Below are 12,071 nucleotides of genomic sequence, written 5' to 3'. Positions count from 1 at the left end.
TATGATTGAAACCAAAGACTTGAACTTCTGAGAAAGAGTCTGTAAACTAGACGGTTTATACAAACCCCCATTTAAGGACTTGGTTGATTAAATCCCAATACCCCTGATTTATTAGACTTGTGGATATTGGATATTGCATAAATCTAATACACTGAGTATACAAAACAAAACATTAAGGACACCTGTTCTTTCCATGACATAGACTGACCAGGTGAATCCAGGTGAAAGCTATGATCCCTTATTGATGTCACTTGTTAAATCCACTTCTATCCATGTAGATGAAAGGGGCAAGACAGGCTAAAGAAGGGTTTTTAAGCCTTGAGACATTTGAGACATGGATTGTGTATGTGTGCCATTCAGAGGGTGAACGGGCAAGACAAAATATTTAAGTACCTTTGAACGGGGTATGATAGTAGGTGCCAGGCGCACCAGTTGGTGTCAAGAACTGCAACGCTGCTGGGTTTTTCACACTCAACAGCTTCCCATGTGTATCAAGAGTGGCCCACCACCCAAAGGACATCCAGACAACTTGACACAACTGTGGGAAGCATTGGAGTCAACATGGGCCAGCATCCCTGTGAAACGCTTTCGACACCTTGTATAGTCCATGCCCTGATGAATTGAGGCTGTCCTGAGGGAAAATGGGGAGGGGGGGGGGAGTAAAACGCAATATTAAGAAGGTGTTAGTCATATTTGGTATACTCAGTGTACATATAAAGGTTAAATAAATGTCATAAATCTGTTGTTTTCTTTCAAACAAAAAACATCCCTGAAAGTGTACAGGGTTTTTATAATGGTACCGTTTTGTAACAGTGACTAAACCCAGCCATGAACTACACTACAGCCTATTGTTTGACAATAAAATTCACCTGTAAGAATAGGTATTGAAAGTATTTGTAGTCACTAGTGAAGAATCCATGTGTGATGAGCTAGGAGAACAGCAAGGCAGCTATTCCCAATAACAGGGGAGGTTTACAGTCTCTGCGGGATAGAACACAACAGCCGACACATAAAAAGGAAAGTTGAGGGATAGTGCCAAGACTGCACTTTTATTTTGATATGTGACAGCACTTTGATTTCAGACAGGAGGAATGCGGGATGGGGGGGGTCTAGAGAGAGGGGGGCAGGAAACTAGGAAAGAATGCCAAGAATGTCCATGTTTGTCCAGGACTCCATTCAGCCATTGGCACGTCACGGCAGCCCTGGGTGTATAAATGCAGGGAGAGCTCCTAGCTTCAGAAACAGAACAACTCCTCCTCCAAGAGAGAGCAACAAGAGCAGCAACAGATATACTACTGAAGCTAAACTCAACTGAGAAAATAACAAGAACAAGACATTTCTTACAAGATCTACTCGATCCGACGACAAACTCCCTAACTACTCGCAAGAGACTAAGGAAGACTTTTGCAGAACCTGAAGACTTATTTTTGTCTAAGATACTCTGAAAAAAACGAAGAAAAGCAAAATGTCTGCTGGAATGAACATGAGACTGATTTCTTTCTTCTGCCTCACTCTCTCCTACCTGGTAAGACCCTTTTACTGAGACTTAAGTTATATGGGAGCTGTATTGCTGTGTCAATGCACCATGTACCAGACAGACCGCAATGAGGTGTCAGCATGTCTAGTCCATTACTTCAGCAGTTGAAATGTAAACAGATATATTGTTAACACAGTTATATAAGGCTTTATATGCTCTAGCTCTTGGGGTTGATGTACTGTAATGTTAGTAGTTGTGATCTGGGTCTAACAGAGCTCCTATCTCTTTGCCCCTCAGGCTGTGGCTCAGGAGTGCAGTGGGCAGTGTAGTTGCCCCGATGTAGCCCCCCAGTGCCCTCCTGGTGTGAGCCTGGTACCCGATGCCTGCAGCTGCTGCAGGGTGTGTGCCAAACAGATGGGCGAGTTCTGCACAGAGAGGGACGTGTGCGACCCCCACAAAGGACTCTTCTGTGAATTTGGCTCCCCCATCAACCGCCGCATCGGAGTCTGTACAGGTGAGTCCCTCTCAACAGGCTTCTTTGTAGTTATAGTACATTGACTCATATATGTTTTTTTTCCCTCTGCTATTGTTTGTGTGACTGGAGATGTGACGTTCTATTCTTATCCTCCGCCTCCCACAGCTAAGGGTGGCGCCACCTGTGTGATCGGAGGGATGGTGTACAGGAGTGGAGAGTCATTCCAGAGCAGCTGTAAATACCAGTGCACGTGCCTGGACGGTGCCGTGGGCTGTGTGCCCCTGTGCAGCATGGACATCCGCCTGCCCAGCCCTGACTGCCCCATGCCCCACCGCGTCAAAGTGCCCGGGAAGTGCTGCGAGGAGTGGGTGTGCGATGCCCCCCAACACACAAATAGCTTTGTGGGCACTGTTCTCGCTGGTGAGTCTCAGTCTTAGACACTTGGACATACAGTTACATTGTAGTGATGTAATCTGGTCAGCTTTTGAGTGTGGGGATAAAGAGTCTAACGTCACTTCCCCTTCTCTGCCTGTAGCTTACAGAGAGGAGGAGACCTACGGGCCTGACCCCTCCATGATGAGGGAGAACTGCCTGGTCCAGACCACTGAGTGGAGCGCCTGCTCTAAGACCTGCGGCCTGGGCATCTCTACCAGAGTCACCAATGACAACCGCGAGTGCCGCCTGGAGAAACAGTCCCGTCTGTGTATGGTCAGGCCCTGCGAGTCCCACATGGAGCAAAGCATTAGGGTAAAGACATCCTTCAACCACGACCCAAACTAGCCTACCCATTCACTACAATAGAAACACTTCCTCTAATCAAGAATGAAGGAATGGTCACTAATGTTTGTGTTTTAATTTGCTTTGCTCTTACAGAAGGGAAAGAAATGCATCCGCACACCAAGAGTGTCCAAGCCCATGAAGTTTGAGATCTCTGGCTGCACCACCACCAAGTCCTACCGCCCCAAGTTCTGCGGCGTGTGCACCGATGGTCGTTGCTGCACCCCCCACAGAACCACCACCCTGCCCATGGAGTTCAAGTGCCCCGACGGCCAGGTCATGAAGAAGCAGATGATGTTCATCAAGACTTGTGCGTGCCACTACAACTGCCCCGGCGAGAACGACATCTTCGAGTCCATGTACTACAAGAAGATGCTTGGAGACATGGCGTAAATAATTACATCACCAAAGAGCAAAAACAACCAATGACTCTTAACTTGAATCCAACAGATATCCATCTCATCTCGCAGCACAATATTTGTTTTTCTTTTGGTTTGTTATTTCCTCATTTTCTAATTTTGTATTTTGTACAAGGACAGAAACCTATACGCGTATATTCAATGTATATATGTATGAGTAAATTGATGTATGTTTAGGGCCACTTTCCCTAAAGACAAGGGGGCTGCCCTGCGGCCCCAGGAAAAATACTGCACTATAGTTCTACTATGTGACAACCTATGTTGTTGTTACAAATTGGCTGATGCCATGTTCCCCTCTCCCTAAACTGTGGTGTGGATCCAACTAACTGGGCCGTTTCCAACCTCAGAGCACTTGCAGTAACAAAGGGTGAAAACTTTTAACCCCAGTAGAGACACTTAAATCCTTTACCCACCAGAGTGCTACAGCACCAGAGTGCTAGTTGAATGTGTCCTTGTGTATAGTTCACTGTTTGCAGAGCCTAACTGTTGCAGTGTTAATGACAGGTCATGGTTTATCCCATGCTGAAAAACAGCCGTCCTCCCAGACAAGGAGCGTAGTGTGCATGCTTTGAGGGTTTGCCACAGCACTGAGAAAAGAGGTGTTTGACTTTGACTGACTGATTCAGGTTGCAAGGAAGGAATCTGTATTTTGTCAAAAAAGACTGGAGGATTTGTAGCTTCATTCCTTTTTTAGATATTATTGATGCTGTAAATGTTGTACATATTGTTGTACAGTTGTTGAAGTTAATTTAAAGTTAAAAAGCGTTTGTTTTTTGTTTTTTCTCTTGCTTCAATACGTTTATTGATCGCTTATTTGCTGAGTTTGACTGTTCCTGTGACAGTTTTGATACTATTTTATTGAGAAGTGTGACAAAGAAGTTACATGTTTTCACTTTTGTAGTTTGGAATAAAATATTATATTTTTTATATAAACATGATGCTTTCCTTCCTTTGCTCCACTCTTTCAGTATGTTGTTCCAGCTGAGCTTGAAAAGGTAGCCTACCCTACATAACTGCTCCCCTCATCATACCCCAATGTCGTCCCAAACTTTAACATATGACTTCAACCACTAATATGTTTTTTACACAGCAGTTACGTGTTAACACTTTCAGTTCAACAACAGCAGTCAGACCACTGACATTCCACTCATTGGATTGTGTGTGGTCCAGGTCCATGCTTTGTCAGACCACCCTGTCTCTAAGCCTAAAGTGTAGTCTGTCTCACTTTTTAGCCACAACACCAGCAGACGTCCGACACGTTTTTCTAGAGTTCTCTATTCTCTGCACGGAGGGAGCGGCAGGCTGCCTGTCCTGCCCGTGTGTTTACACACTAACCAGACAGCAGACTGAGGAAACTGACTCTGGCAGTGTCTGAGGAAAGGAGCAGTCTCAAGCAGACCAATTCTGATCTTTTGCACAATTATTGGAAAAAGAGCTGATCTGGTTGGTCAAAATATTCATCATTTACATCTTCTTAAATTTGCAAAAATCAAAAAACATTTGACAGAAAAGCTAATCCATGCTTTTGACACTTCTAGATTAGACTACCGCACTGCTCTACTCTCCTGCTACCCGGATGAAGCACTAAATAAACTTCAGTTAGTGCTAATACTGCTGCTAGAATCTTGACAAGAACCAAAATCATATTACTCCAGTGCTAGCCTCTCTACACTGGCTTCCTGTTAAGGCTAGGGCTGATGTTTTACAACCTACAAAGCATTACATGGACTTGCACCTACCTACAGTATCTCTCCAATTTGGTCTTGCCGTGCATACACTTCACAGGAGGTTGGTGGCACCTTAATTGGGGAGGATGGGCTTGTGGTAATAGCTGAAGTGGACTGGTATCCATGTAATTGATGCCATTCACTCCGTTCTAACCTTTATTATGAGCCGTCCTCCCCTCAGCAGCCTCCTGTACTACACGTACGCTACGGTGACAAGATGCAAACCTCCTTATTGTCCCTAGAATTTCTAAGCAAACAGCTGGAGGCAGCGCTTTCTCCTATAGAGCTCAATTTTTACAGAATGGTCTGCCTATCCATGTGAGAGACGCAGACTCGTTCTCGACATTTAAGTCTTTATTAAAGACTTATCACTTTAGTAGGTCCTATGATTGAGTGTAGACTGGCCCATGGGTGCGAAGGTGAACGGCAAGGCACTGGAGTGACGAACTGCCCTTGCTGTCTCTGCTTGGTCGGCTCCCCTCTCTCCACTGGGATTCTTTGCCTCTGACCCTATTGCGGGGGCTGAGTCACTGGCTTACTGGTGCTCTTCCATGCCGTCCCTAGGAGGGGTGCGTCACGTCGTGCCAGTTTTTTTTCGCTGTACTCGACTTGAGTGGGCTGTGTCACTGACATGATCTTATTGTCCAGTTTTGCGCCCCCTCGGGCTCGTGTGGTGGAGATCTTTGTGGGCTATACTAAACCTTGTCTCAGGGTAGTAAGTTGGTGGTCTGTTGATATCCCTCTCGTGGTGTCGGGCTGTGCTTTGGCAAAGTGGGTGGGGTTATATCCTGCCTGGTTGGCCCTATCCATGGGTATTGTCAGACAGGGCCACAGTGTCCCCTGACCCCCCCCTGTATTGGCCTCCAGTGTCTATGCTGCAATATTCTATGTGCCGAGACGCTAGGGTCAGTCTGTCCTATCTGGTGTACTGTGGGAACTTAAGTATGCTCCCTCTAATCTCTCTCTCTCTCTCAGGAGGGCCTGAACCCTAGGACCATGCCTCAGGACTACCTGGCCTGATGACTCCTGGCTGTCCCCAGTCCCCCAGTCCACCTGGCCATGCTACTGATACAGTTTCTGCTGTTTTGCATGTGGCTATGGCACCCTGACCTGTTCACCGGATGTGCTACCTTGTCCCAGACCTGCTGTTTTCGACCCCCGTCCCTCTCTCTCTATTGCACCAGCTGTCTCAACCTATGAAAAACCAACTGACATTTACTCCTGAGGTGCTGACCTGTTGCACCCTCTACAATCACTGTGATAATTATTTGACCCTGCTGGTCATCTACAGTGTGAATGTTTGAAGATCTTGAAGAACGATCAGGTACTCTTATAATCTCCAACCAACACAGCCAGAAGAGGATTGGCCACCCCTCAGAGCCTGGTTCCTCTCTAGGTTTCTTCCTGCCTTTCTAGGGAGTTTTTCTTAGTCACCGTGCTTCTACATCTGCATTGCTTGCTGTTTGGGGTTTTTGGCTGGGTTTCTGTATAAGCACTTTGTGACATCTGCTGATGAAAAAAAGGGCTTTATAGATCAATTTGATTTGATTGGATTAATTTGTGGAAAAAGATCAGAATTGGTCTGCCTGTGTAAACGCAGCCTTAGTGGCATCCTTCCCACTGGGAACAAACTGGTTGAATCAATGCTGTTTCAACATAATTTGTCAACATATTGTGATGTGGAATCTATGAGGAAAATACATTGGATTTGCAAAAAGTTGTGAAATTTCAACCACAGAATGATGGTAACCAATTTTCAACACGGACAACCCTTGTATGAAATATGTTAAATTTGTACCTTTGAAACAATGTCAGATCTTCAACGTTATATCCACTATCAGAACAAAAACAATAGGTTGGGCAGCATCTCCTACTGGATTTCCTGATAACTACATAGATTCACTGTTGCTATCGAAGTCTTTCTAAAGGGCAGGTTTAACAGAGTAGATGAAATGTTACCATACTCTGTCCTATATGATCAATGGTGTGATGCTATTTCGGCCTATATAGCATTTGCGAAGTCAACTAAAAGTAGACAATACAAATAGGACTAGCTCTTCAAGCTTTGATTGAGGTCAAATTTGATCATCTTAGTAATGAATATGTTGGATTCACGTCTCCATTTCAACTAACAATATAAGTTAAAGAATTGGGCTAAATTAGATCAAACTTTATTTAAAGTTTGATTTAGTCCTATTCTGTTACTATGATTTTTGTTTGAGATGGAGACGTGAATCAAACATATAATTTATGAATTTGTAGACAACCTGAAATTAAAGTGGAATTTAGCTCTCGAGTGGCGCAGCATCTCAGTGCTAGAGGTGTCACTACAGACCCTGGTTCAATCCCAGGCTGGATCACAACCGGCTGTGATCGGGAGTCTCATAGGAGTCCCATAGGGCAGCGCACAATTGTCCCAGCGGTGTCCGGGTTAGGCGAGGGTTTGGCCGGGGTAGGCCGTCATTGTAAAATAATTATTTATTCGTAACTGACTTTCCTAGTTAAATAAAAAAATACAAAAAATTAAAGTCAGACTATGTCAGTGGCACAAAATATACATGTCCTTCAAATGTTGATATTTGGTTGCTTGTCAACCTAAAACAATTCGATATGACTTTTGGAATACAGTAAATAGACTAAAGGTAAGGCTATCTTACAAACTAATGTCACTGTTTTTATTAAACCTTAAAATGATTAACTCATCCGTGGCCACATTTTGAGGTTACTGTAACTATAAAAGTCTTATAGGGCTAGGGTCAGTGTGTTATATCTGGAGTACTTCTCCTGTCCTATTCGGTGTCCTATGTGAATCTAAGTGTGCGTTCTCTAATTCTCTCCTTCTCTCTCTCGGAGGACCTGAGCCCTAGGACCATGCCCCAGGACTACCTGACATGATGACTCCTTGCTGTCCCCAGTCCATCTGACTGTGCTGCTGCTCCAGTTTCAACTGTTCTGCCTTATTATTATACGACCATGCTGGTCATTTATGAACATTTGAACATCTTGGCCATGTTCTGTTTTAATCTCCACCCGGCACAGCCAGAAGAGGACTGGCCACCCCACATAGCCTGGTTCCTCTCTAGGTTTCTTCCTAGGTTTTGGCCTTTCTAGGGAGTTTTTCCTAGCCACCGTGCTTCTACACCTGCATTGCTTGCTGTTTGGGGTTTTAGGCTGGGTTTCTGTACAGCACTTTGAGATATCAGCTGATGTACGAAGGGCTATATAAATAAATTTGATTTGATTTGATTTGATTTGATTTATTAAGTAATCCTAGAAAGTGTGCATATTGAAAATAACACGCAAAGGTCGCAGATCTGTGGAGATCTTCACAAATATAAATATCTGTGCAGAATCTCGAACAGTACTGATCACTTGCACTATGTACTTTTAATGTAATCTCTACAATAACTATTATCCAGGTCATTTGGTTGCAGTATATGATGAAGCACAGTGATAACATATTAAACTGTTTTATAAATACAAAATATCTGAACTTCGCTGTGCTTTTAAATGGTTGAAAATGCATTGAGATGACAACTAAACGAAAAAATCTGACATTGTTTTTCCATTGGAATTTGGTTGTGCTTTTAGATGGTTGAAACATAGTGATAAGACATTGGGAATACAACAAACTTCTGGCTGTCTTTTTGAGTGGGTGAATAAAGGTTGAAAACTCCTTGATCAACCTCTCAAACAAAAATGACCCACATTTCCACGTTGAAATGACGTGGTATGCCCAATAGGTTGTGCTTTAACACTCACTATCAGTGTCCCGTCACTGGGGAAACTCACATCACACGGAACTGGTCCTGGGTAAACATCTAAGACAACACAGACACCTATGATGGTGATCGGGAAATGGGACTTACCTCATACCAAAAGATAAGCCACAAAAACATTTACAGTAATTGGCTGATTAACACAAATCCCTTTCCTGTCACTGATTAGCAGGGTCTTTGGTTGTTTTCCAGAAGAAATGAAAAACTTGTAAATCCCCCTCAGACTTTCCACAAAGGGCTCTTTTCATCTACTTATTTACTTTAAAAAAAAAATCTTGACTGAATTTAGCCTTAGTCTGGCTCGTGTTGTTGTTGGGGGGTGACTAAAGTGTGAGACATTTATATCAACAATATAGTGTGTTGTGTTTTATCAATGGTATTGAAAAGGCTTTAACTTTGATAACATAGGCCGTAGGCTAGTTAGATTATCAGATATCACATGTGGAAGATAAAAAAATGGATCAGGCCAGATATAATATTCAAATCCCTTTAATAGTACCTCATGATTTGAACAAAGTGCTTCACCTGTAGTAAACGTTTTCCCTCCAGAATTCTCTCCCTTGTAGCTCTCTAAACGCTCATGCATTTTACACTTCCTTCATTGCCCCTGGATGCTGGGTTTAGAATGTGCCTGTACTACCCCCCAGTGTCTATTCAAAGACCTGGGGTATTCACCTAGACATGCTAAGTTATTGAGTTTTTGTCTCTCAGTTGTGATGATGTCAGAGTAAACAAATCAAATCATATCAAATTGTATTGGTCACATACACATATTTAGCAGATGTTATTGTAGGTGAAGTCAAATGCTTGTGTTCCAAGATCCAACAGTTGTAACAGTTGTAATAGAACATCTCAAGGATCTCTTTGAAGCTAAATGTAAATAAGGTAGCAACATTTCACAAGGGAGCTGTTTTAAAATCCCATATAGACCCCCTATGAATTATATTTTGCTTGAAGGTAGGCAAATAATGTGGAACCACACGGGTAGGCTACACTGACCACAAGGGGTCCCCCTCTGCCCAAATGAGGGTCTAGTATTATGAGGAGGAAGGAATTAGTGTAGGGGAAGTTTGAGGTGCAGGGAAATAAAGTAATTAATGGAATGTGATACAAAACCTATTTATTTGTTGCTCTCAATATGCATATTTTGCAGGAATTACAGGTTGAAATAAAGCACCGTACATTACCAGTTGTTGTGGTGTTTTACTGAGTAAGCCTACTTATCAGTTATTGTGGTGTTTTACTCAGTAATTCTGCTTACCAGTTGTTGTGATGTTTTACATAGTGAGTCTACTTACCAGTTGTTGTGGTGTTTTACTTAGTAAGTCTACTTACTAAGGGGAGGCAGGGTAGCCTAGTGGTTAGAGCGTTGGACTAGTAACTGAAAAGTTGTAAGTTCAAATCCCTGAGCTGACTAATTACAAAACTTTCGTTCTGCCCCTGAACAGGCAGCTAACCCACTGTTTCTAGGCTGTCATTGAAAATAAGAATTTGTTCTTAACTGACTTGCCTAGTTAAATGAAAAAACTGTTCTTATAGTGTTTTACTTACCAGTTGTTGTGGTGTTTTACTTAGTAAGCCTACTTAGATTTGATAGAAATGACATTAGGTCATGCAATAACAAATAAAAAATGTATGGGCCTACACATATAGACATCTGAAATCTGTAGTGCAATACCGGCTATTACCTAGTCTCATTTTACAGCCACTTGTGCCTACATACAGCTATATCCAAACCTAACCTTCTTAGTCCCAAATGAACCACTATATGGCAGTAGCATTTAGGAACCCAAAACATTGGATGGCCTTATTGAATGATTAAATTACATTAGGTTACCAACAGAAGCATAGGGCAGCAGGGGAGCAGGTAGCTTAGTGGTTGGAGCATTGGACTGGTAACTCAAAGGTTGCAAGATCAAATCGCCAAGCTGACAAGGTAAAGATTTGTAATTCTACCCCTGAACAAGGCAGTTAGCTCACGGTTCCTAGGCTGTCATTGAAAATAAGAATGTGTTTTTAGCTGACTTTCCTACTTAAATAAACGAAAGAAAAAAGCATGACAACCTATGGAAAACACACAAATACAGAAGGTATTGATATTATTGAATAGGTGCATATTTATGCATTTTACATTGGTTGGCCTGCTTCTGTGGGTAACCTAATGTAATTGAATTAGAGCTGTGCTCTCAGGAGTGACATGCTTTGCATGTAGGCCTTAGAAACGGCAGAAGTTAGAAAGTAAAAAACAACAACATTATTTTAAACACCATCCCACCCATTGCAAGTTAAAAATGTGGTTGGTTGATTTCACAGTCACTCCACAACTATGCCCTAATGTAGTTGAATGGGAGATGTTTTCGGTTTAGCTTCTGAGGGCCTAGCCAATGGCTGATTTAGCTAGCTAGATTTTTCTCCCCAGACACAACCAAAGAAAAATATTGATTGGGTATTTTTTTTCACTTCAGTGTTAACCCTTTCCAACACAAACTGAAGAGATGAAATCAGAATATAATTTTAATTATAGAAAATATTACATTTCTATTTAAAGAAAAAACAATCAATCCTTAGGCCTGATCTGAAGGTGTAGAAGGCTGTTACGGTTCCCCACTGCTACTGTTCTAACTCTCAACAGTAAATTGAGAGCCCAACTCAGTTGGAAATTGATCCACATGCCTACAAAAGGGACCCATCACTGAATTGTAAACTAAGAAGCCTTAGACCAATTTCATGGGACCAAATAAGATTCTCATCAACGGGGCTGTAGTGGAGCAGGTTGAGAACTTTCAAGTTCCTTGGTGTCCACATCACCAACAAACGGTCATGGTCAAAACACACCAAGACAGTCATGAAGAGGACACGACAACGCTTATTCCCCCTCAGGAGACTGAAAAGATTTGCCATGGGTCCTTAGATCCTCAAAAGGTAATCGCTGTTCTGATATCCAGAAGCTCTTTTTGGTCATAAGAGACGGTAGCAGCAACATTACGTACAAAATAAGTTACAAACAATGCAAACAAGCAAACAAAATAGCATAGTTGGTTAGGAGCCCATAAATTGGCAGCCATCCCCTCCGGTGCCATTATATCAATTTCACTATGCTTAATTTGCTCCAACTGTAAACAACACAGATAAACTATCTTGGGTTAGTTATAAATATCTTTGAAAGTAATCAACTGTGTGGGGATTCCTATGGGTTGTAGCCTCACTGGCGCTGTCCATGCTGTCACAGACACTATAATGGCACAAACATAAAGATGAGTCCTCTATCTATCTCTATGGATCATCTTTGCTCAAGGCTCGACCTGAGTGCGTGTGTGAATGATGTCATGGGTCTTAAAGACACAGCGCACTCTTTTATAAAATACGAGATTGCTTCTTCTATGCAAATGTTGTTGATCAATACATTAAATGTCCCAA

At 42.6% G+C, this 12,071-nt stretch overlaps 1 protein-coding gene across 1 annotated transcript; it reads left to right on the top strand.

Moving 5' to 3' along the window:
- Positions 1-1,230: 1,230 nt before the first annotated feature.
- LOC109900689 (CCN family member 2-like) lies at positions 1,231-4,081 on the top strand. The gene is made up of 5 exons (XM_020496434.2): positions 1,231-1,525; positions 1,775-1,991; positions 2,118-2,372; positions 2,488-2,699; positions 2,826-4,081. Exons 1-5 carry the CDS (start codon positions 1,466-1,468, stop codon positions 3,120-3,122), a joined length of 1,041 nt encoding a protein of 346 aa, XP_020352023.1. The 5' UTR covers positions 1,231-1,465; the 3' UTR covers positions 3,123-4,081.
- Positions 4,082-12,071: the final 7,990 nt, after the last annotated feature.

Source organism: Oncorhynchus kisutch, linkage group LG12 (genome assembly GCF_002021735.2).
Source record: "Oncorhynchus kisutch isolate 150728-3 linkage group LG12, Okis_V2, whole genome shotgun sequence".
NCBI lineage: Eukaryota > Metazoa > Chordata > Actinopteri > Salmoniformes > Salmonidae > Oncorhynchus > Oncorhynchus kisutch.
The sequence above is the reverse complement of the archived record's forward strand: the minus strand, read 5'-3'. Positions and strand labels throughout refer to the sequence as shown.

What these genes read in the sequence shown, in the direction of transcription:
- LOC109900689 (XM_020496434.2), top strand. Translation starts at nt 1,466, where the DNA reads ATGTCTGCTGGAATGAACATGAGACTGATTTCTTTCTTCTGCCTCACT. An exon ending in TGTGGGCACTGTTCTCGCTG is followed by an intron (nt 2,373 to 2,487) that starts GTGAGTCTCAGT and finishes CTCTGCCTGTAG; the next exon opens with CTTACAGAGAGGAGGAGACC. An exon ending in ACATGGAGCAAAGCATTAGG is followed by an intron (nt 2,700 to 2,825) that starts GTAAAGACATCC and finishes TTGCTCTTACAG; the next exon opens with AAGGGAAAGAAATGCATCCG.